The following is a 24,615-nucleotide window of genomic DNA, read 5'->3' on the forward strand; positions in this document are numbered from 1 at the left end:
TTAGTGACTCGTTCAGAATACTGTGCAACGAGTTGAAATATAGAAAAAAAAAAAAAGAACGTAGATCTAAAGGACATCCATGAACCATGATGATGTGAAGGTTGGAGGTGAGTCTAGTTCCGTGGACGTGGGTAAGGCTTCTATGTAAGCTAGGCTGTTGTTCCTGAAGATCCTCCACGGCTCGGCTTTTCACGCTATAGTAGCGAAGCTGTGTTGTTTCGGGGACACTAGAAGGCTAATGTGCAGAAGCAAGGAGTCTGTGATAGATTAAAAGACTCCTGAGCGGAATTACATTTTTTTTTTTTCACCGGTCAACCCAGTCGTAGCTAGTCGGGCCTTCTGTTGTCTGTCTTTCTCATGTAAGCACTTGTAAACCACTCGCATTACCATAATCTTCTCCCATTTGATTTCAATATTTTCTGATGAATTCAACTAGCAGCTAGATGTGAGGAATCTGTGACAGCTTCACGCCCATAGTAATTGCTCTCGTATCACTGCACGAGTCTTCGCTAATATATAATGAGGTTGGGTAAGTTGGGATGTAGTGGCACCAGATGGTTTATAACTGAGAGCATAAATTGTTTTTTGGTCTGGATGCATTCTCATGGGCCTTTTGTGGAAATGGTTGATAAACACTTGTAAGCCTTGTTTTTATCTTTTCTTTTTACATTGGAGGCAACAGTCATGGACAGAAGTCCGCATCAAGGCCGAGCCTTAATTGAAATACATGAGGTTATTGAAAGTGGAAAAGAATAGACCAGGGAAAGTATGAATTTGGAGGAGGTGCAAAACCTATGCTTTGAAATGCGCCAGGTCATAGTTGTTGGGAAGGACTTGATATGATTAATAGTTCCAAAAAGCTTCGAGTTGTGGGGAAAGAAACAGTTATCAAAACGGCCCACCCATGAGCTAATAACGGCCCACCCATGAGCTAATAACGGCCACCCATACTGTAATCGTGTGTCGCAGCAGGTGTCCGAGTATTGCGTGGTCGAGCTAGTGGTGGGGGCACACAGGATGCTAGTCCTCGAGTGCAAAAAGAAATGAGCATCAAATCTATAAGCAAAGTTATATTTCGATATGTATTTATATATATATATATATATATATATATATATATATATATATATATATATATATATATAAATATATATATATATGTGCCCATTATGTGTGTTACAAAGAGATAAGTAATTTTGTTTATCCTTCTTTCACAGGTAAGGGCGTGAACTGATCCTGCACCAAGAGTTGAAGGTAATGTGATTATTGTTTTGTAAGTTGATAGTTACACGTCGACCAGTTTAACATTTCCTTTTGCTGGGTTGCTCTTGTGAGTGAAGGCAGGGAGGGCGTGAGATACTTGTTAATGGTGTTCCAACACACGTACACTCCTGCTTTTCCTTCCGGCTTTCATGCAGGGAATCTGGTGAGAATCGTGATAGCTTGTGGCAGATAGCTTTCTTGTGGTGGTTTGACCCCCTGTGGTCGACGGCACGACCACTTGAGCACGACGACATTGACCTCTGAACATGACGCTGCTCAAAAAGATCTTACCATGGAATGAGAGTGTTTCCCTCCCACACCCAAGCACGTGTGGCCGTGGTGGCAGGGGACGTCACAGAGCGACGTGCGGGCTGGCTTTCCCCCTTCTCTCTTCCGCTGCCCGGGGCCACCCTAACAGCACCACCACGAGTCTCGACTGGAAATGTTTGCGGTGCCAGATGAAGGTATTGTGTGCATCTCCTGGCCACAGTGGTTGGTACGGGAATAATGTTGAGAACGTTTGGAAAGGTACATTGAAGTGGTGGTGTAACCGATTAATTTGTTGGTCGTAATTTTGTAAAATCTGTTAGGAAACCCACAAGGCTAGAGTAGGAATAAATTGTTTATGACTCTCTCGCCATAGAAACAATTGTCCTGCGCTGAAGAATGTGATATATATATATTACCAGTGTTCGGAAATTATTTTGCAAACTGGGACTCAAATTAATTTGTCCGCAGTTGACAGATATGCACTGTGGCTTGTCATGGGAAGTTGTTCAGTTTGGGGGGAACTGATGGCTAATCGAGGGAGGAGCAGTGTATGGTGAGTGGCAGATGTCGGGCCGGACAGTCAGGGGTGGAGGATGTCGGGTGAGGAGCAGGTCAGTCAAGTGTTTAGGGTAGCAGGTAGTGAGTGGGTCCGGGCAGACGTAAGAGAGAGTAAGGCAACAACACTGGCTCGCCGCGTTGCCCTGCGGCCTTGGGAAATTTGCCATTGTTATCATTGTCTCGTCAATTGGTGTTAGTTATGCTGGTAATGTGGCGGATTGTGTTGCTGGGAGTGAATGTATTAGCTGTAATGATTGTGGACGTGATGAGGATACCTCGACTGACGACCCTTGTTGTGCGGAGCCTCGCTGTATCTCGGGAACCCACCACCCCTGCAGAGCTCGCGATTTGTTTAGGCGTCCACCCCTGGAAAGCCTTATTGTGTGGCGTAAGGACCTTGACACTGGTCTGGCTCGATGGATAGGTCTTCCCTGGACTGCGGCAGCTATACAGAAGCTAAAGTCGACAGTTTTACAGTTAAGCAAAGAGCTCTTTGAGTTGTGGTAGGGTACAACCCGAATGAAATTATTAGAATTACTGTACTGATGTGCCTGGCCTGTGGAAGGTTGTAATAGATTATCAGTCGCCGATATGGGAGCCATTTATATTTTTGAAAAAAAATCCTCCAAAATGAATACTTTAGAACTGTACTTTTTCCTAAAATCATTAAAGTTATCCGCTTGCCTAACGTTGAAGACAGAATATTTGGAAGTCATTCTCATCATAGGACTGAATCCTCTACCCGCCGACCCAGCTGATTATCTCCGTAGAATTATGATACATACACGATGAACCTAGTGAATCTAAATGGGTGCAATTAACAGCCACTCGCATGACAATGTTTGGAGTGCAACAGTTGTACAAAATTAGTAAGTGAGTGTGCTTCCCTTTAATATCACCATAACTGCTTATCCAGCAATGAGAATTTCAGTCTTCAACTCTGTGTCTTCAACCAGTGTTTTTGAACACATACATAAACTTCAAACTGAAAATAACATAACGAAGAGTATCTGTCCCTGATGGCTCTCAGTTTTGACACTAGGAGGGTTGGAAGTACTGTTGTTGTAGTTTAGCCCCGCACTTCAAGAAAAGTGTTTTGAATTAATAATGAGGCACATACTTTACATACTGAATTTTCCGCCATACCCATCGCTGTACAGTTTACAGAGACTACATCCATATAATTTGAATATCTCTGATTCTCCATCCTCAATAATTGCCCTTAATACCCTAAGACCAGAATGTAACATGCTCGTCTCCGAAGCCGGATACAGATATGTAAATACTACTGGTAAAGGCATTTGTATCCAAATTTTGTGGATTCCTTCTCGCATAGTTCTCAAAGAGCATTATAAAGTTGATACTTTTGCCAAGTTACTGTAAATAATTACTGGGTCGTCAGCCACAAGTTCAAAAACTTTTGTCAGAAGTATATGTATCTGAAAGAAGTAGAAGAGTGCAAACAGGCACAATCAGATCCGCTTTACACTTAAATGTGTCGTGTAAAATGTGTATGGAGAAAGTAACAAAGCTAGTAGACGTGGAAATGTCACTGATACAGGAAACTAGGCTATAGGTACTGTTGGCACTTAAGCTTCCAAGGAAATGTCACTATATTAATTGTAAAGTGAATCTCCAGAGTTATAGACACACACTAGAACGCTATGTTTCTCTAACATTTTTTTTTATTTACATTGTTATTATTAGAAGTGAGAGAGAGGTAGAGTGGAAAGTCACAATGGAACGGTGTGGCTTCCATTGGTGATGCTAGTAAATTTCGGTACGTACGACCCTGTCTAGGACACGGCCTCCAAGATGTATTGGGTCAGGCGAAGGTGGTGAGAAGGCTTTGCTGGTCCTTTTGCGATCTTGAGCTGCGGCACAAAATTGAGGTCGGAAACAGATGTTCCAAGACGTTGTTTAGTCTGACGTAATACATAATGTATGAAATGAATCGTTTGTGGTCAAATGGATTCAACATTAATTGAGTTTATGAAAACACTTGGAGCAATGCTCCCATCCAAGCCTATATATATATATATATATATATATATATATATATATATATATATATATATATATATATATATAATGATAGTAATAATAATGATTTTACTGATGAAGGGCACTAATGACTTGAAGGTCTAGCCGGATGAGGGGAAACAAGATAAAGTGACATCCATTTTTCCTGTAATAGTAAACTAGTCTTTTGAAAGGCAACAAAAATAAGACTTGCAGCCCAGCAGCGAGAGGAAAGCAGCAGACACTGAGTCTGCCAGTTGCAGAGATGTCAACGTTAACATAATGTATGGGACATCGTGACCAGTCGGGTGGTGCGTGCGTGACCTATATCCACTGTGGGAGGCAGGCAAACTCCCACCACTCGACAACCTGCCATAAGGTATAACTGTAAGAAAGGGAGAGGGAGGCATCTTTGGTGAAGAATAAGTGGAAGGGGTTCATGCAAGTTGTTTTGTTGAACGCTCTTGGAAAGGAATGTGAAAGAGGAGTCCTCCACATGTAGTGCTCCATACAAGGACGCGACACCCTTCTCTGTCTGTACATTCTTTGACCTCAAAAACATTGGCGCTGATGTTATGTAAGCTTCCTGCGCATACGAAAGCTCGCTTCATTCTTTTAGCGGCAACTTTTGATAGCTCATGGATCTTCCTTATTCTCTTGTGCGGTCAGAATTGTTCCTAGATGAGGGACATGTAGACATACAGTACTGACCACTACATAAGGGTTCGACGTAAAAATGATTGAGATTAGATCGGCGTCTTATACAACCAGCTCGCCGTTGCCTTAGCATGGATCTGCCACCCACTGTAATATCCCGGGTTAATGTGTGTTTGGATGGGTGATCCATATAGCGGGTAAGGATGGTTGGTGAGTGACTGGCCTTGGCCCTCACGTCACTACCACTTTAGCCAGGTACACGGAGCACCACCATATGCCTCCAACCCAGGGAGATCTCCAGGATAGCCCTGTACCACCACGTCCAGAGCTCTGGTAAGGTGGTGTTGGTAATGCGGGTATACAACCAAAGCTGTGGTAGGATCGTGATAGTGTGGGTACACAACCACAGCTGTGGCAGTGTGAGTATACAACTAGGGCTATAATAGTGTGCGTACACAACCACAGCTGTGGCACTGTGAGTACACAACCAGAGCTGTGGTAGTGTGGGTACACAACCAAAGCTGTGGTAGTATGGGTACACAGGCAGGGCTGGGGTGCGGCTGTGGTAAGGTGTAATGTTGTGATTACTACGTGACCAGCATTATTGCTTAGTTGTAATGAAATGCAACGTGTCAAGGAGGGAGCGAACACTGTTTACCTCCGTGATAGATATTGTAGGCAACTGGTGATGATGGTGTTGTGGATGACGCAAACACACACAAAAACAGTCTGGTGTGGTGTCCTTCCTTGAATGTTGCTTCCTTGGCTTCATACATACGTGGACAACCCACTGTTCGACCTGGTAAGGTCTCGCTGTTGCTAAAGCCAATTTTATGATAAGCTTTTATAAGATGTAACTGCGGGTAGCCGAACTGGCTTCGGCGACCACACCCACGGGTGTCCCTAAGATCAAGGCATCAACAACGCTATTCTTTGTACCATCATACAATGCAAGTGAAGATTTTCACGTACAACAGCCCATGATTTCTCTTTTATAAATCCCGTCGCTTAGACTGTCTCCGTCATGAACTTCGTCTGAATTTAACTTCACAGCGTCTCGACCACGCTACAGCTGGGAGGCTGGTCAATTGGTAAATAAGAGATGATTTGAGGCTGAACTTGCTTCGCTACTCTTCCCTGGGAGCCTTCCCAACGCACCACGTAAGAGCACGTGCAGAGCGCCCGACCCTCAGCGAGGCGGTGTCACAGGAGCCTAGCATGCGGGACCTTTGTTCACCCGAGCTGTATCCTGCTGACCAGCGTAGTAACACTTCCACCCCTCCCTGCTCGCTCATTCATTCAGCGGCACTTTCTGATTTTAGTGCCTGGAGCAGCAGTTTTCCCAGTCATCCAGCCGGCCCAATCCTCCACACCCCCAGGACCTGGTGAGCCTGCCACGTCCCCCATCAGAGGCGGTGGCCTGGGGCAGGGTGTTGTAGCTTTCTCTGGTGTGGCGGCCAGTGCTGCGACTACCGGCCGGAAGCACTGCACCTCTCTCTCTCTCTCTCTCTCTCTCTCTCTCTCTCTCTCTCTCTCTCTCTCTCTCTCTCTCTCTCTCTCTCTCTCACAAAAACCACACCCTCAGGTAACCAAACAATATGGTTCCAGAATTGGGAGAACTGAGCTATTATGAAAGGTTGAGGGCTACAAAGATGTCAGAGAGAGAGAGAGAGAGAGAGAGAGAGAGAGAGAGAGAGAGAGAGAGAGAGAGAGAGAGAGGTGACCTGATGACAAACTTTAAGTTCCTAGATCAGTTGGATGACGACAGGGAACAGTTCTTCACAAGTTGCAGCACCAGAGTTTATCAAGAGGCCATGATCAGAAGCTGATTTAAGCCGCCGTTCCCATAGTATGTAAAGAATTACCGGTCTACTGTTAGGTTGGTGGATGGTTGGAATGGTCTAAGGAAGGGAACTGTGAATGCCAACAGCTCAAGAAGATTGAAAAGGCTTGTTGATAAAGGAAGTACTCGGGTCGGGTCCCCCACGTGTGTAAAATTGACTCGAATAGGAAATTACACACACACACACACACACACACACATCCAGTTCTTCATCAGTCAAACTTGCATTGGAGGATGTGGCAGCCTGCTGAGGTTTGGCCATGGTTCTGTGTGGATGGTGAAGTTACATGTAATGGAATATAGGAGAGAGAACTTTGCCTGTGATAGAGTCGACATGGTATATTTCATAGTCATTTGTTAATCATCTGTGGCTTCTAAACCTAAGCTCATCAGCGTTGACTTACCTCTTTAAAACTTGATATTACTAGTGGTTTATGAAGATTCTAGATAGCACTGTACTATTTTGGTGTATTCTCACACAGGGTGTTGGCAGGCTGCTCTTAAAAAGATGAAATTGGCACCTTGGGAAAGAATTTAATCGAAATGTGGACGGCATAGTGTGTGTGTGTGTGTGTGTGTGTGTGTTCTGGTGTGGGTGTTGGGGATGTATTACAGGATGTCGCTTGGTGTTTACGTATGGGTGTTAAGTTTATATGTTGCTGCGTGGGCTTGTGTTGGGTTCGTTGGGCGTACGCTTACTATGGTGCGTAAGTGTCACCGCTCGTGTGAGGCGGAGTTTGCTTTGTTATCACTGGGATGAGAATCGAGCGTGGGATAATACGAGGAGGTGGATGCACTGTGGCTTTGCGGGCGACCATTAATTGTCGGGCGAGGCGAGGCAGGGTGGAGGCGTCGGTTACAGAGCTGTGTGTGGCTGTCGCCTCCCAAACAAGTGAATTAACCGCGATAGTGCTGGTATTAAACGTAACCATTGCTGTAGTTGCCGGCCCGTATCCCCGGTCTGGATGCGTTTTATTTTTTTTTTATCTATTTAAGTAAGTCTTCCAAAATATACATTTTATTTCACGGTATGCTTGATGCGCATGCATTACCGAGACGTGCTCACACACACACACACACACACACACACACACACACACAATGGATGATAAGTCACTGTATATTTGAGCTGCTGCCGGTGTGATGCTGTAAGATCATTATCACCATGGAAGGTGTGGTGTGTGATGGTGCGGGTACCAGCAGTTCTCTCTCCTTGGCTCCTCCCTCGGCCTCTAGTGTGGGATGGAAACCACGTTCGAGACGAGGCTCGTGTCGTAGTTGTAGACGTGCGTGTATGTGGCAGGAGGCTGCATCAGGGCAGGGAAGCCTTGGGATGTGTAGCAAGACGGAGGTCACGAGTCTGAAAAGACAAAAAGTCAAAGGTAAAGACCTCTTTTGGAGGTCCCAAGTGTTTGTTATGGTGGCACGCAGCCGCCGAGGTCACATGGATAGTACTCCTGCAGATGATGATGGCGAGGAAGCCAGGAACAAGCTAGGGAGTGGCCGAGAACGGTCGCTGGTAATGATAAGTCAATAGGAGTGCGTGCCGGCGCCATTGTTGGCGGGCGGCAGCGGAAGTCGTTGGCTGGGATGCCGCGGGGCCCAGAGAAGTTCGGGGTCAAGCCACACGCCAGGAAGTTCCCGCCGGCATTTAAGTCAAGAGATTTGATCTGCTTACGGTTGGTATCACCTGTCAGTCAGGTCATAGTCTACTCCAGGCCTACACATAGGCTGCTTCTCTACACTGGCTGGGACAGCGATGCCTGGCAACACCACTCACCTGAGCGGAACAGTGGTACCTGCGCCACTCACCTGCCTGGGACAGTGGTACCTGCGCCACTCACCTGCCTGGGACAGTGGTACCTGCGCCACTCACCTGCCTGGGACAGTGGTACCTGCGCCACTCACCTGCCTGGGACAGTGGTACCTGCGCCACTCACCTGCCTGGGACAGTGGTACCTGCGCCACTCACCTGCCTGGGACAGTGGTACCTGCGCCACTCACCTGCCTGGGACAGTGGTACCTGCGCCACTCACCTGCCTGGGACAGAGCTACCTGCGCCACTCACCTGACCGGAACACGCCACCAATACACACCTTGTCGGAACTCTTCCGAATCTACACATGATAAACACACACCCAAAACATCAAGCAGAATACAGTCCATTGTGTACACTCGGCTTGTACTGAAACACGTGGCCGGAACCCTACATACACCTGTCCTATATTCGTTTTTCGTACACGTTATAGAGCCACACCTTCAAACTTCTAACCTGGAGGGAAATATAGATACGGCCCATATTTCCAGCGTATCAAGTGTATTGCTGACCCCGGCGCCGCACCGTCATATGGGAATGTATTGTAAAGAAGATATATGTGTAAGGGAAACGAAAAGTCATATTTTGTTTTTCGTTTGCTCATTTATTCGGAGACCTTGATTATAAGCCTCAGACGTTGACGTGGCATGCGTTATCTGTACTGCACCAGTCTGGAGGTACTCAGGCAGTACTGCACCAGTCTGGAGGTACTCAGGCAGTACTGCACCAGTCTGGAGGTACTCAGGCAGTACTGCACCAGTCTGGAGGTACTCAGGCAGTACTGCACCAGTCTGGAGGTACTCAGGCAGTACTGCACCAGTCTGGAGGTACTCAGGCAGTACTGCACCAGTCTGGAGGTACTCAGGCAGTACTGCACCAGTCTGGAGGTACTCAGGCAGTACTGCACCAGTCTGGAGGTACTCAGGCAGTACTGCACCAGTCTGGAGGTACTCAGGCAGTACTGCACCAGTCTGGAGGTACTCAGGCAGTACTGCACCAGTCTGGAGGTACTCAGGCAGTACTGCACCAGTCTGGAGGTACTCAGGCAGTACTGCACCAGTCTGGAGGTACTCAGGCAGTACTGCACCAGTCTGGAGGTACTCAGGCAGTACTGCACCAGTCTGGAGGTACTCAGGCAGTACTGCACCAGTCTGGAGGTACTCAGGCAGTACTGCACCAGTCTGGAGGTACTCAGGCAGTACTGCACCAGTCTGGAGGTACTCAGGCAGTACTGCACCAGTCTGGAGGTACTCAGGCAGTACTGCACCAGTCTGGAGGTACTCAGGCAGTACTGCACCAGTCTGGAGGTACTCAGGCAGTACTGCACCAGTCTGGAGGTACTCAGGCAGTACTGCACCAGTCTGGAGGTACTCAGGCAGTACTGCACCAGTCTGGAGGTACTCAGGCAGTACTGCACCAGTCTGGAGGTACTCAGGCAGTACTGCACCAGTCTGGAGGTACTCAGGCAGTACTGCACCAGTCTGGAGGTACTCAGGCAGTACTGCACCAGTCTGGAGGTACTCAGGCAGTACTGCACCAGTCTGGAGGTACTCAGGCAGTACTGCACCAGTCTGGAGGTACTCAGGCAGTACTGCACCAGTCTGGAGGTACTCAGGCAGTACTGCACCAGTCTGGAGGTACTCAGGCAGTACTGCACCAGTCTGGAGGTACTCAGGCAGTACTGCACCAGTCTGGAGGTACTCAGGCAGTACTGCACCAGTCTGGAGGTACTCAGGCAGTACTGCACCAGTCTGGAGGTACTCAGGCAGTACTGCACCAGTCTGGAGGTACTCAGGCAGTACTGCACCAGTCTGGAGGTACTCAGGCAGTACTGCACCAGTCTGGAGGTACTCAGGCAGTACTGCACCAGTCTGGAGGTACTCAGGCAGTACTGCACCAGTCTGGAGGTACTCAGGCAGTACTGCACCAGTCTGGAGGTACTCAGGCAGTACTGCACCAGTCTGGAGGTACTCAGGCAGTACTGCACCAGTCTGGAGGTACTCAGGCAGTACTGCACCAGTCTGGAGGTACTCAGGCAGTACTGCACCAGTCTGGAGGTACTCAGGCAGTACTGCACCAGTCTGGAGGTACTCAGGCAGTACTGCACCAGTCTGGAGGTACTCAGGCAGTACTGCACCAGTCTGGAGGTACTCAGGCAGTACTGCACCAGTCTGGAGGTACTCAGGCAGTACTGCACCAGTCTGGAGGTACTCAGGCAGTACTGCACCAGTCTGGAGGTACTCAGGCAGTACTGCACCAGTCTGGAGGTACTCAGGCAGTACTGCACCAGTCTGGAGGTACTCAGGCAGTACTGCACCAGTCTGGAGGTACTCAGGCAGTACTGCACCAGTCTGGAGGTACTCAGGCAGTACTGCACCAGTCTGGAGGTACTCAGGCAGTACTGCACCAGTCTGGAGGTACTCAGGCAGTACTGCACCAGTCTGGAGGTACTCAGGCAGTACTGCACCAGTCTGGAGGTACTCAGGCAGTACTGCACCAGTCTGGAGGTACTCAGGCAGTACTGCACCAGTCTGGAGGTACTCAGGCAGTACTGCACCAGTCTGGAGGTACTCAGGCAGTACTGCACCAGTCTGGAGGTACTCAGGCAGTACTGCACCAGTCTGGAGGTACTCAGGCAGTACTGCACCAGTCTGGAGGTACTCAGGCAGTACTGCACCAGTCTGGAGGTACTCAGGCAGTACTGCACCAGTCTGGAGGTACTCAGGCAGTACTGCACCAGTCTGGAGGTACTCAGGCAGTACTGCACCAGTCTGGAGGTACTCAGGCAGTACTGCACCAGTCTGGAGGTACTCAGGCAGTACTGCACCAGTCTGGAGGTACTCAGGCAGTACTGCACCAGTCTGGAGGTACTCAGGCAGTACTGCACCAGTCTGGAGGTACTCAGGCAGTACTGCACCAGTCTGGAGGTACTCAGGCAGTACTGCACCAGTCTGGAGGTACTCAGGCAGTACTGCACCAGTCTGGAGGTACTCAGGCAGTACTGCACCAGTCTGGAGGTACTCAGGCAGTACTGCACCAGTCTGGAGGTACTCAGGCAGTACTGCACCAGTCTGGAGGTACTCAGGCAGTACTGCACCAGTCTGGAGGTACTCAGGCAGTACTGCACCAGTCTGGAGGTACTCAGGCAGTACTGCACCAGTCTGGAGGTACTCAGGCAGTACTGCACCAGTCTGGAGGTACTCAGGCAGTACTGCACCAGTCTGGAGGTACTCAGGCAGTACTGCACCAGTCTGGAGGTACTCAGGCAGTACTGCACCAGTCTGGAGGTACTCAGGCAGTACTGCACCAGTCTGGAGGTACTCAGGCAGTACTGCACCAGTCTGGAGGTACTCAGGCAGTACTGCACCAGTCTGGAGGTACTCAGGCAGTACTGCACCAGTCTGGAGGTACTCAGGCAGTACTGCACCAGTCTGGAGGTACTCAGGCAGTACTGCACCAGTCTGGAGGTACTCAGGCAGTACTGCACCAGTCTGGAGGTACTCAGGCAGTACTGCACCAGTCTGGAGGTACTCAGGCAGTACTGCACCAGTCTGGAGGTACTCAGGCAGTACTGCACCAGTCTGGAGGTACTCAGGCAGTACTGCACCAGTCTGGAGGTACTCAGGCAGTACTGCACCAGTCTGGAGGTACTCAGGCAGTACTGCACCAGTCTGGAGGTACTCAGGCAGTACTGCACCAGTCTGGAGGTACTCAGGCAGTACTGCACCAGTCTGGAGGTACTCAGGCAGTACTGCACCAGTCTGGAGGTACTCAGGCAGTACTGCACCAGTCTGGAGGTACTCAGGCAGTACTGCACCAGTCTGGAGGTACTCAGGCAGTACTGCACCAGTCTGGAGGTACTCAGGCAGTACTGCACCAGTCTGGAGGTACTCAGGCAGTACTGCACCAGTCTGGAGGTACTCAGGCAGTACTGCACCAGTCTGGAGGTACTCAGGCAGTACTGCACCAGTCTGGAGGTACTCAGGCAGTACTGCACCAGTCTGGAGGTACTCAGGCAGTACTGCACCAGTCTGGAGGTACTCAGGCAGTACTGCACCAGTCTGGAGGTACTCAGGCAGTACTGCACCAGTCTGGAGGTACTCAGGCAGTACTGCACCAGTCTGGAGGTACTCAGGCAGTACTGCACCAGTCTGGAGGTACTCAGGCAGTACTGCACCAGTCTGGAGGTACTCAGGCAGTACTGCACCAGTCTGGAGGTACTCAGGCAGTACTGCACCAGTCTGGAGGTACTCAGGCAGTACTGCACCAGTCTGGAGGTACTCAGGCAGTACTGCACCAGTCTGGAGGTACTCAGGCAGTACTGCACCAGTCTGGAGGTACTCAGGCAGTACTGCACCAGTCTGGAGGTACTCAGGCAGTACTGCACCAGTCTGGAGGTACTCAGGCAGTACTGCACCAGTCTGGAGGTACTCAGGCAGTACTGCACCAGTCTGGAGGTACTCAGGCAGTACTGCACCAGTCTGGAGGTACTCAGGCAGTACTGCACCAGTCTGGAGGTACTCAGGCAGTACTGCACCAGTCTGGAGGTACTCAGGCAGTACTGCACCAGTCTGGAGGTACTCAGGCAGTACTGCACCAGTCTGGAGGTACTCAGGCAGTACTGCACCAGTCTGGAGGTACTCAGGCAGTACTGCACCAGTCTGGAGGTACTCAGGCAGTACTGCACCAGTCTGGAGGTACTCAGGCAGTACTGCACCAGTCTGGAGGTACTCAGGCAGTACTGCACCAGTCTGGAGGTACTCAGGCAGTACTGCACCAGTCTGGAGGTACTCAGGCAGTACTGCACCAGTCTGGAGGTACTCAGGCAGTACTGCACCAGTCTGGAGGTACTCAGGCAGTACTGCACCAGTCTGGAGGTACTCAGGCAGTACTGCACCAGTCTGGAGGTACTCAGGCAGTACTGCACCAGTCTGGAGGTACTCAGGCAGTACTGCACCAGTCTGGAGGTACTCAGGCAGTACTGCACCAGTCTGGAGGTACTCAGGCAGTACTGCACCAGTCTGGAGGTACTCAGGCAGTACTGCACCAGTCTGGAGGTACTCAGGCAGTACTGCACCAGTCTGGAGGTACTCAGGCAGTACTGCACCAGTCTGGAGGTACTCAGGCAGTACTGCACCAGTCTGGAGGTACTCAGGCAGTACTGCACCAGTCTGGAGGTACTCAGGCAGTACTGCACCAGTCTGGAGGTACTCAGGCAGTACTGCACCAGTCTGGAGGTACTCAGGCAGTACTGCACCAGTCTGGAGGTACTCAGGCAGTACTGCACCAGTCTGGAGGTACTCAGGCAGTACTGCACCAGTCTGGAGGTACTCAGGCAGTACTGCACCAGTCTGGAGGTACTCAGGCAGTACTGCACCAGTCTGGAGGTACTCAGGCAGTACTGCACCAGTCTGGAGGTACTCAGGCAGTACTGCACCAGTCTGGAGGTACTCAGGCAGTACTGCACCAGTCTGGAGGTACTCCGGCACACCGCACCAATCTGGAGGTACTCCGGCAGTAACGCACCAGTCTGGAGCTACTCCGGCACACCGCACCAGTCTGGAGGTACTCCGGCAGTACCGTACCAGTCTGGGGGTACTCAGGCAGTACTGCACCAGTCTGGAGGTACTCAGGCAGTACTGCACCAGTCGGGCAGTATCGTACCGTTCTGGAGGCACTCTGAGAGTATCGTACCGGCTACCTAGATGTTCATACGTATGTGGATCTCCAGGCAACTGTGTTGTTTATGGAGGGAATAAGCGCGCGGCGTGAATCGCCGCAGTGATGAGGTTCTCACAATTAAGTACTACACAGTATGTGATTGGGCGGACTCTGCCACTCGTTAAGTCCGACGCTGGTAAAGAGGGAAAGATATTGAACCCTTTAATGGAAGCTGGTTGATCATTGATATGTAACATTGATAGCTGCAATTATGCTGCCCATAAGGAACATGTCTAAACGATAGACCATGTTGTAGTACATCATTAGACAGCATTTACCCGGGTCATGCACGTAGGAGGACTTTCATGGATAGAGAAGCGTCAGTGGTGAGTGTCGGACTTTTAAGAAATATGATGTACACAACAAACTTTTTTTTCCCCAGCACGTTGAGGCAGATGGTGGACTGACCTTATGGAGTTTTGTCGATCTATCCTCGAATATTTATTGAAGAGGGAATAAAGCCTAACTCTGGAAGTCGATTGTTCCAGACAAATTATTTTTTGGTGCATTCCTCTCGTATATTGTGCTCCAGTGAGGTCACATCTTGCAACTGCTTCAGGATACGAAATGGAACGACGTATGTGGAGCGTTGGGTACAGCTAAGCCCAGGCCGTCGTGGTCGTTGTCCTGCAGTGCTGGTGTAGAAGCCCGTGGAAAATAACGTATACTGACTTGGTTGACTATTCCAACAGGATCGTCTCAGCCAGAGATAGCCATGGGTTTATAGAATCATCTGTAATTCCTAAATTCTTGGTACCTGGTTGATAAGAAAGGGCTGAGTGATTTTAAAGACATTTATGTAACGTACACAGGATATGAGAAGGTCAAGTGGAAGAAGCCCAGGAGGGAAACAGATAAATGCCTGGAAGGTGAGGAAGGACCAGTCGACTGCTTCATGTGGGAGTGTACAGACCCTCGGGCGCCGCTCACGAACTCGCTGCTCAGGAACGCTGTCGCCCAAGTCCAGTTATTCAGTATTCCGTCCTTCGTGTGCCAAATTTGGGGGCTGAGTCTTTTAACCTGGCACTGAAATCTTGCCGCTAGATATCGTCGTAATTGATGTTTTGTGGCTTTTGATCATTTGAAAAGTCGGTGGTAATTCTAATCCTTGTTAATGTTAGTTAGGTGCGTGTAATATTTTTACGCCGACTGTACAGCTTGTGGCAGCATCTTAACCCCACCTGCCCTTGTTACATCACTAGTGAAGCACCGTTTGGGGATCCCAAGGACGCGACACTGGCCAGAGTCTGTCGTGGTCACTAGGGAAGCACCTCCTGCAGGATTCCAGGGTAGGAATTCAGGCAGAGACCCATCGGATGACAGTAGGAATGGCTTCTTCAGGAAGAACCCCTCTTGGATACTCTTGTGGAACTTCCCCCATGGTTGGTTAAGTCAGAAGCTGGTGAGTGAGTAGCGTGGGATGAGGCAGGTTTCACGCTCCCCCCCACGTACTCGCACAGGTTCCTCGCTTTGACGAAAAAGGTTTCTCTCTCTCTCTCTCTCTTGGTGCTTCTACGTATTTCACTGTGATGGAAGAGGTTTCTCCATGTGCCTCTCTGTACTCGTCTATTTCCAGTGTGTGTGTGGGGGGGGGGGGGGGTTGTCCTAGAGTGCATAATAGCTCCGTTCTCGTACACTTGTTAACCCTTGGAGCCGTTGTACCTTTTTCTGGGTGGAGTTTAGCGGCGGAATTCTCCACTGGTGATCAGATGTCAGCTTCTTGCAGTGCTCGTGTGGAAAGTGCGGTGTTGACGGGAATGGATTCGTAGTTGTGGATCACGAAATATAATGGGCGTCGATGCGTAGTATTTTCCACAAGAATGGCACGAAGAGTTTGGTCAGAATTGAATAGACTTTAACCTACAGATACTTGTACCCAGTCACCTTGGCCTAGTATCTTCACGTATCGAGGTTAAGCTGGTTTAACTGAACCCACGACCAGTTGGCAGCCAGGTCTTGCTTCACCACCAGTCGTTATCGTCTTCACTGCTCACCCACACTGACCTACCCAGAGATAGTTTTATTTTTTCTTTTAATTGTGGCAATATCACGAATCTCATCATTTGGGGAAGGAAATGTTACTCAAGCTTGGTAGACCCCGCTCAAAAAACGAGGCAACAAAGGTACATATCAAGTAAACAATCAACACACCTCTGTAACACCTTCGCCATACATCTAAGGTTTTGTAGCTGTCTTGCATTTCTCAGCTTATAGATCCTGGAGATGTCTTGCGATTCTCGGCTGCTCCTACCCGTGTCGAACCCCTTTTTTCCCATCTTAACCGCTATCATAGTGAACAAAAAAAGGCCCTCCACGCCACTTACACACTCCCTCGGATCAAACTGGCCAGAACCAAGTGGGTTTTAGGCCAGCAGAGGAGCTGAATGGGTGTCCGCAGACTGCTGTTATTTGAGCTTGGTATTACACGTCAAAGGATCTCGCGTGTGGTGCAGAAGGAGTCGGAAACCTGTGTCCATGTACCTGAAGATGGAGACCTCCGGAGGGCTGCAACAGACCGAACCAGTGTTTGTCGTCAGGAAACCAGCTCCAGTTTTTCTGCCGTTGCCGACGCTTGGACTAGCTAGCACGTTCCAGCCCGGAGAGTCGTGTGTTTGTCATGACCATCCTCGGTCACTCTTGTAGTTGCCTTGTGTTACTGCTGTTTGTGTTTTACCGGGAGCGAGTTACTATTGTGTGTGTGTGGGTGTGTGTGTGTGTGTGCGCGCGCGCTTTTTCAGCAGCGCTGCCAGAGTTTCGGAAGAGCTAGATTGAGCAGATGAGCAGGTTCGTCTCGGTCTCCATGCGTCGCAGATCTTTGCTATTTTGCCACTTTGTCAGCCTGCCGGTACACAGCCCATCCATGCAGCCTGGATCCAGTCCAATTGCTGGTGTCCGGACCCGGAAGATGCGCGTGAGGCTAATCTGCGGAAACAAAGTGGCAGTTGGTAACTGTACTGTTCATGGATGGGGGAATCTTAAGAGATACTTAGCACTACTGTGGTGTCTACTGTGTAAAGATATTAATAATCTATCTCGCGTCTCTCCTTAAGGTAATTTATGGAGTCCGAATGCATATCCTTAAGTGTTTGTACTTGGGTATACTTTCGGTAGCCTTGACGTTAAAGGATGCCTTATGTAATGTTTACACTGCAACAGCTGGCCAATCTAGCATGATGGTGGTGCTGTGTGTGTGTGTGTGGTGGGGGGGGGGGGGGGGGGGGGGGGGTTCACTCGTAAGCAAACATCAGATTCAACCCGTTTGGATCGAGGATGTGATCATAGGAATTTCACTTGACTGTGTTTAAGTTACGGGTGAATCTATACAGTAGTAACCCGCCTGGGTTGGCATTGTTGGTTTTTAAAATGTTATTTCTGGCGCGGGTTAAGGGAATGTTATCCTGCGTCAGCTATTGGATTACTTGTATTTTGTGTCTTGTTATCTTGGTACTGGAATATGACTTCGCCGGCAGATGTGGGCTGTTTGTAAACAGTGACTACAGTTGACCTTTGGATCACTATGGTACGAAGCTTGGGTCGACCTTCGACCTGATCCTTAAGGTTCTAGTCATAGGCTAGGTCATCTTGCCTAAAATTTGTCCCGTTGAGCTCAAGGGCTGTACCGTCGTGTTCAGGGCTCGTGTCTTCATGCTGAAAGAGTTAAGCTTTAAGCTTTACAATTAAGCTTTACAGCGTCCGTGCCAAAGTACCCTTCGCTGTTTTGATACGTATTTCTACTTGTATTTGATTTATGAAGGTCAGAAATGAATTGGCTTGGTGTTCTTTGAGTAAAGTCTTGTTTGACACTTGTGATCTTGTCTCGGTACTCTGACTTGATCCACGTAGCTCGTGAACCAGCAACTTGTATGTCCTTACTGTAGTAGTGTTGTAGTAATGACTGTAGTAACGGTTTGTATGGTGCTTCGTTTGTTGCCTGCTCCCCCGGTCTCTCTCTTATTTCCTTCATCTTTACCCCACGTCACGCCGAGTCTGGTCGTCGGCTCACGTCTGGACCACTGGCGTTAACTATTGTAGGCGTCACCCGCAACTTACCAAACATGTTTTTTCTCACCCGTATGTTAGTGTCCCTCGCTCTTCGTCCGTCAACATATATACTGTACACTCGATGTGTGTTCCGCTGGTGTACATGGGTACAGTTGCTACACTCAGTGGTGGGCTCGTGGGAGCTGGCCTATTGCTGGTAGGCCGAGCCACACAAGATAACGTGCAAGGGGTGTCCAGCCGTTCGCATATTGCCCTGCGTGTTCCCATTAAGCAAGAAGATAGATGGACAATCTGTTATATTAGATGTATGGTCTCGTTCGCTTTTTTTTTTTTCATCCTAGCATGCGAATCAGAAAGTTGACAGTATTGATGACTCTGGCGAGTATGTGTGCATGTGTTCGACTCGTGTGCGTCCACACAGTCAAGGCCAAACTCTCATATTTATGCCAGCGGGCAGAATGAACTGGCCTCGCTACTATCATCTTGTTTATTCAGCTTGTGGGCAGTGTGATGTGAACCTGGCTATACGTAAAGGTCTTATCGTCGGGCTCGGGAGGGGTTGGAGGATCGGTTGCAGAATACTGTATGATGATGGTGTGGGTTGACTCCAGATGGCCAGTGGTGTGGCTCTCAAGGTTAGTAGGGGAGGTGGCACGCGGTCCGGCCGTGGCCAGGCGGAGCATTGGTTCCCTGGCGGCTGCAGGAAGGAAGCTAAGGAAAGCCTCATTGCCATCTGGCTCACACTGTCCTGATGATGAAGGTTAGTCACTCCAGCACCCGAGGAAGTTTTAAGTCTTAGACCTTCTTCTGTTTTACGGTTGTGTTGTGGGTGTCTTGTTTGGATGAGTAAAGATGATGTAGATGTTCTGAGAGTGCCCCACGTTAACCGATAAAGAATGGGTTATGTGGGTCAAGGGCATCTTTGGCGGCCTACCTGGCTTCTGCCACAGTACTCTGGACAAGTGAAAAATACGACTCATGGAAGAGATGGTAGTGTTGTGGGTTGGGGGGCTAAGGGCGTCGTCCCTGACCGACCGACAGTTCCTTGATCTCGTAAAGGGTAAAGGTGGTCAAGAAGTTTGCCGCGGGACACCATAGCAGCTGAAGTAGTGCACTACTACTGGAAAAAACTGCGTACAGTTCTACCTCGGTTGGGCTGCTACTCGATCTAGCCACTGGCCCGCCATCCCATATTGATTGCCCTTGTGACATGAAAGTCGCAAGATTTTATTTCTTACTGGCTTGATTAATAACAAGACGTGTGTGTAAAGTCTCCTCCTGGTTATTGACTGGGATCTGTTCTAATGATCGCCATGATGACTGAACGTAACGTGAAGTAACTCTTGAGAACAGGTATGTTGATGTGGGCACGTGCACCAGGAAGTGTTGTGACGGGCACACCCGTCAGGCTCGGGTATGTGGGCGCCGACCAGGGAACTAGGTCAAGGTTGTCTACAGCCCTGCCCCCTGTGTCGCGTTCGTCGGGAGGGAAGCAATATCAGATGGAACACATGACACGAGGCACCTGTAGGGCTGTAGTGTTAAGTGGATCATGTGGTACGAGACGCACGTGTGGCTGGCATGACACGAGACGCGCTCGTATGGCTGGAGTCGAGTGTGTCAGATGGAGCACGTGACACGAGACACTCGTGTGGCCGTAGATGATTAGTGTCAGAGATGGAGCGCTTGTGGCACGAGAGAGGCATGTGGCAGCAGGGTCCAAGTACTGGGGGCCAAGGTACTAGCGTGGTGTCGGGAATGTAGAACAGCAAGGGTCGGCCAGACTGTGGACATACCTGCTGACCTATAAAGCAGGAGCAGCAGCAGCAGCACCCTGCCCCGTAACCACGCCGGCTGGCGTCGCTCTGTTCGTCTGGGCTCCCGGCACATACTGCCTTTCAAGAAAGTGTGGACGCAAGTGTAGGTTTACAGTAAGGCAAATCCTGCACAATGTACGTTTGATATGACATCTCTAGATTGTCCAGGAGTTTGATGAGCATCTTTAGTTGGCTTAAACTCAGGATTTGTGAATTTATATAATCTGATTAAATGCATAACTTGTATAGTTCATACGTACCACCTGCTCGACATCCATGATTATATTTGATAATATATATATTTCTTTTTCTTTCTTTCGTACTATTCGCCATTTCCCGCGATAGCGAGGTAGCGTTAAGAACAGAGGACTGGGCCTTCGAGGGAATATCCTCACCTGGCCCCCTTCTCTGTTCCTTCTTTTGGAAAATTGAAAAAAAAAGTGAGAGGGGTGGATTTCCAGCCACCCGCTCCCTCCCCTTTTAGTCGCCTTCTACGACACGCAGGGAATACGGGGGAAGCATTCTTTCTCCCCTATATATATACATATATATATATATATATATATATATATATATATATATATATATATATATATATATATATATCACCAGGATAGGGGAAGAAGAACACTACCCACATATTGTCTGTTTGTCGTAGAAGGCGACTAAGACGGGTAGGAGCGGACGAGCTGGAAATCTTCCTGTTTGCACTATTTTCCAAAGCAGTGATTGGGGAAGGAGCCAAGCAAAGGCTTTTCCCTCTAAGGCTCCGTCATCTGTTCTAGGCAGCAGACTTGCACCGAGCCATAAAGACGATCGCACTTTCCCTCTCGCTTAGCTTATATATATCACGTTTTTATGGTTGGTTATGACGTGATGATAACCTTGGTAGAGGAGGAAGAATTACTGTGTGTGGTGCATATCCAGGCAGGTGTGCGCACGAGAAGGGCGAGCCGGGTTCGTCTACCTTCGTTCATGAAGAGATAAATGCACTCTCTGAAGAGGGTAACCTCTTTTCTCAGCATCGATATTTTCCTTTTGGGTATTTCCTCATCTGGAGAGGTATTCACTGATCGTTGATCGTAGGATGAAGATGGAAAGTTCTTCCGGTTGGCCACAGTGTAGGAGGTGTTGGTGTTTACTCAGGTGTCGGGTGTGTTCCATTCACTCACAGTTTGTCAGGAGGAACATTTATGTTTGCTAATGTGGATGTTCTGTTTGGCCGGGGATGATGAATGGATTTAGTTGTGCCGCCATACGCATTTGTATCGTATGCCTGGGAAACCCATTCATATGTTTCAGCATTACAAGTTTGGACGTCTTGGATGCAGATGTCATGGCCAGGGGACTGTGAAGTTCAAGGCTGAGCAAGGGACTTAGCAACATGCTGAGGTTGACCTTGGTTATGGCAGGTATGCATTTGAAATTCTGTAGGTAAGTTGTGTGTGCTGGTGATATAAGGTTTCCAGGGAGAGGCCTAAGAACGCATTTGCATTCTCGGAGTTCTGTAAGTGTTCGTATACTACGCAGTGATCACACGACTCGTCTACAACTATATTGTCACTTATTGTCGTTATCTTCCACGGGCGTCTTTGATTTCCGGTAATGAGACTGCTACAGAAAAAAAGGAAGAACTTCAATAGAAAATGGTTTATTATATTGATCTGCTCGGAATCTCATGTTAAAAGGTTGAGAATTATTTATCGAAACTTAGCGACGTATATAGTACGATTTGGTACAAGTTTATCCTCAAATGTGTATTGAAAACGTGTGTGTACCGTTTTACTTTTCACATTTTTCCTGGATATATGATGAACTTTTATTTTTAGAATAACACAAAAGCAGTTGCCAGATTAACTTGTGTTTTACAAATAACAAAGGTCGTAATGCAGGAAGAAACGATCGTGCACGTATTGTACCATGGAAGATGTGAACTGTTTGATTGTTTTATATTTCCTACTTGTGAAGATACACCACAACCACAAGAACTGATATATATATATATATATATATATATATATATATATATATATATATATATATATATATATATATATTAGCCTAGGAGTAGTGATCCCGACTGTTGGATGTTTGTATGTGATTATGCATCTGTAGCGAGGTAGCGTCAAGAATAAAGGAGCAATAACCTCTTTTGTACACTTCCTTTCTCAGGCTGTCATATATATATATATATATATATATATATATATATATATATATATATATATAATGGACTTAAACTATTGATGAGGCCACGAAACATTTGATAGTATTTACAAAGCAAAAGAAGAACAAAATATAACATTTTCACGTGAGAAAATCATTCTGGGGGGACAGCTGGAGGGGATGATCAGTTACCTCATATTAAATTACTGATGGAATCAAGTTTGTTGTGTTTGTCGTTGAACTTGTCGAGGGTTGTGTCCCATGTGGCAACTTCCTTTAGGTACTGACGCACCTCACCTGGAGGAGCTGCTTCCTCGTGTGTAATGAGCGGATTCAAGTGTATTCCTTAGAATTGGTTTGGTTGATAGTATACGTATGTTTGTGTGTTGAATTGTATACAGTGCGGGGAGGGAGTTTTACACTCGTGGGAGGGGGGGGGACCCAATCACTTGAACGTTATCATTAAACTTTTCAGATTTTAAGATGTCAGCAGTAACCTTGTCTTCGGTCTTCTTATTCCGGGTTTGTTCACCTTTATCCATAAGGAGGAGCGGGTGGAGGTGTGGATGTAGAGGGTACAAGGATGGTGCACTGGGAATGGGAGGTATGGAGGATGGATGGAGAGGGTACAGGGAAGGTACACTGGAGATGGGAGTTTCCTGGGTCACTCCCACTCCTCTATGGAACTTCATGTTCGTCACTCGCTTTTCTGCCACGTTTACTTTTCTTCCGAGCCTCAAGACTCCAGACTGCTGGGAAGTTTTCAGAAAAATAGAAGATATAAAGAAATATCCGTCTTAGTTACGCCATGTAAACATAGTCAGCTGGTCTCTGTGCTCTAACCATCTCGATCCATGTGGTCCTGCCCCGGGTCCTCTCCAGGCCGGCCCTCAGGATACAACCACGACCGGAACTCGGTGAGTCAAGAGTGACAGACCCCAAGCTACTTCAGCACAAGATCGGAATTCATCTCCAGGAATCACACCTGCGCACTCCTTCAGTCGGGTAACACGCACGAATGGCAAACCACAAGGAAAAAAATTACCCTTGGCGGTGACGTCACTTGTGGGTCGTCTCCTCCCTCTTCTCGCCTCCTCCCTGCTCTGTCCCCTCTGGCTCCCACAGCTGCGCATCAGCTACAAAGCATTTGTGATCAAGAAACTCGCTTTGCTGGCAAATTCACCAGCCGAAGTAAAAGTGCCGAACCATCGGTTGCCGTGACACCGCCGCCCCACGTTAAACTACCGGACTGCCACTTCCTCTCTCTTTATTAGAGTTGAGCTTCCCATATACCGTCTGGCGGCAACGTTGAAAGTTGAGAAGCGGAGGAAGGATATTCTCGTGATCTCAAGTCGACATTATGCTTGTTTAATTTAGAACATAACCCAGTAACCATTGTTCATATCACGTTCTTTCTCGCTGATTCCTGAGCACTTTCTCCAACAATAGAGGACAAGCATAGCCTAACATTTTCGTGACAATCTGTGCATACCCGGGCTTAATTAGTTGAGACGTAATGTTTCATATTCCGCAGACTTGATCAAATGTTTATTACTTCATAAGAAGGAGAAATGTTAGTTTGGAGAGCTTAGTTTATTATTGTTTTTTAATGGTTCATATTTTTTTTGTTTTCACATGAGCCCAGCTCCTCAGGTCGTGTATGAATGTAACACATGATCGCGGAAGTGTCTCTGGAATGATGCTTATTTACTGATAGTTTCATGAAGGTTGATAGGAAAATATATTAACGGCAGACATGTACTTCGTTACGTTAGCACTGAATTTTTTGTGAGGATTTTAGCGTATGATTTTACTATAAGGATTCAAGTGAAGTTCTCAGTGCACTTGAACTGGTGTCAAAATTATTATTCCACTTGTATGTCGAACTTGTAAGTAAGGAACTGATCGCATTGGTTGAGTCTGTTCTGTGACACCAGTGGCCACTGTAGTAGTGTGCGGTGCCCATTAGTGTGAAGTCTGTTACTCGCCAGGGCTCTGGGGTCAGGGCCACTAGGCAAGACCCTATGTTTTGCGACTCATCGTTGCTGGAGAGGAGAGGGTGAGCGACATGTTATCACTCTCCTTGCCTCCAACCCATCCCTTCAACTAGCTCCCTATTCTCACACATTCATCATCAGTGTCATTGCTCCTGGGGCCCGGCATGTCTCAACTCAGTGCTCGGCTGACGGGCTCTCCCTGAACTGTTACGCACTAATATTGAACTTGTGCCAAGCGCTGTGTGAGTGTGTACTGGCATAAGCTGGTGCCTGGTGCAAGAGCACTCGTTTGTAGGGGGCGTGTCTGTGAGGACTGGTGTAGTGGCTGTAGTTTGCGTGAGATGTGGTATTAAAAGTTGAGAGAGAGCGTGTAGGTTGTTTTTTTTTTTTTTATCACACAGGTAATCAAGTGTTGACGAGGAGCTGTGAACACTTCAGGTTTTGAGTGAAGCTTGTTGCCTCTACAGTGGTGGGGGCTAGGGA

The 24,615-nt window shown here is 48.3% G+C and overlaps 1 protein-coding gene across 2 annotated transcripts in view; it reads left to right on the plus strand.

The window, feature by feature from the left end:
• LOC139764117 (uncharacterized) overlaps positions 1–24,615 on the plus strand; it is a 133,584-nt gene that overhangs the window by 23,187 nt on the left and 85,782 nt on the right. Inside the window, exon 1 of one of the 2 annotated variants that reach the window (XM_071690621.1) lies at positions 18,892–18,912. The exons of the other annotated variant lie outside the window; for it this stretch is intronic. Within the exon in view, the coding sequence (XP_071546722.1) occupies positions 18,904–18,912 (9 nt within the window). The 5' untranslated portion in view covers positions 18,892–18,903. Of the gene's footprint in view, positions 1–18,891; positions 18,913–24,615 lie in introns of those variants that run through there. 2 annotated transcript variants of the gene reach the window in all.

This window comes from Panulirus ornatus, chromosome 48, assembly GCF_036320965.1.
Source record: "Panulirus ornatus isolate Po-2019 chromosome 48, ASM3632096v1, whole genome shotgun sequence".
Lineage (NCBI taxonomy): Eukaryota > Metazoa > Arthropoda > Malacostraca > Decapoda > Palinuridae > Panulirus > Panulirus ornatus.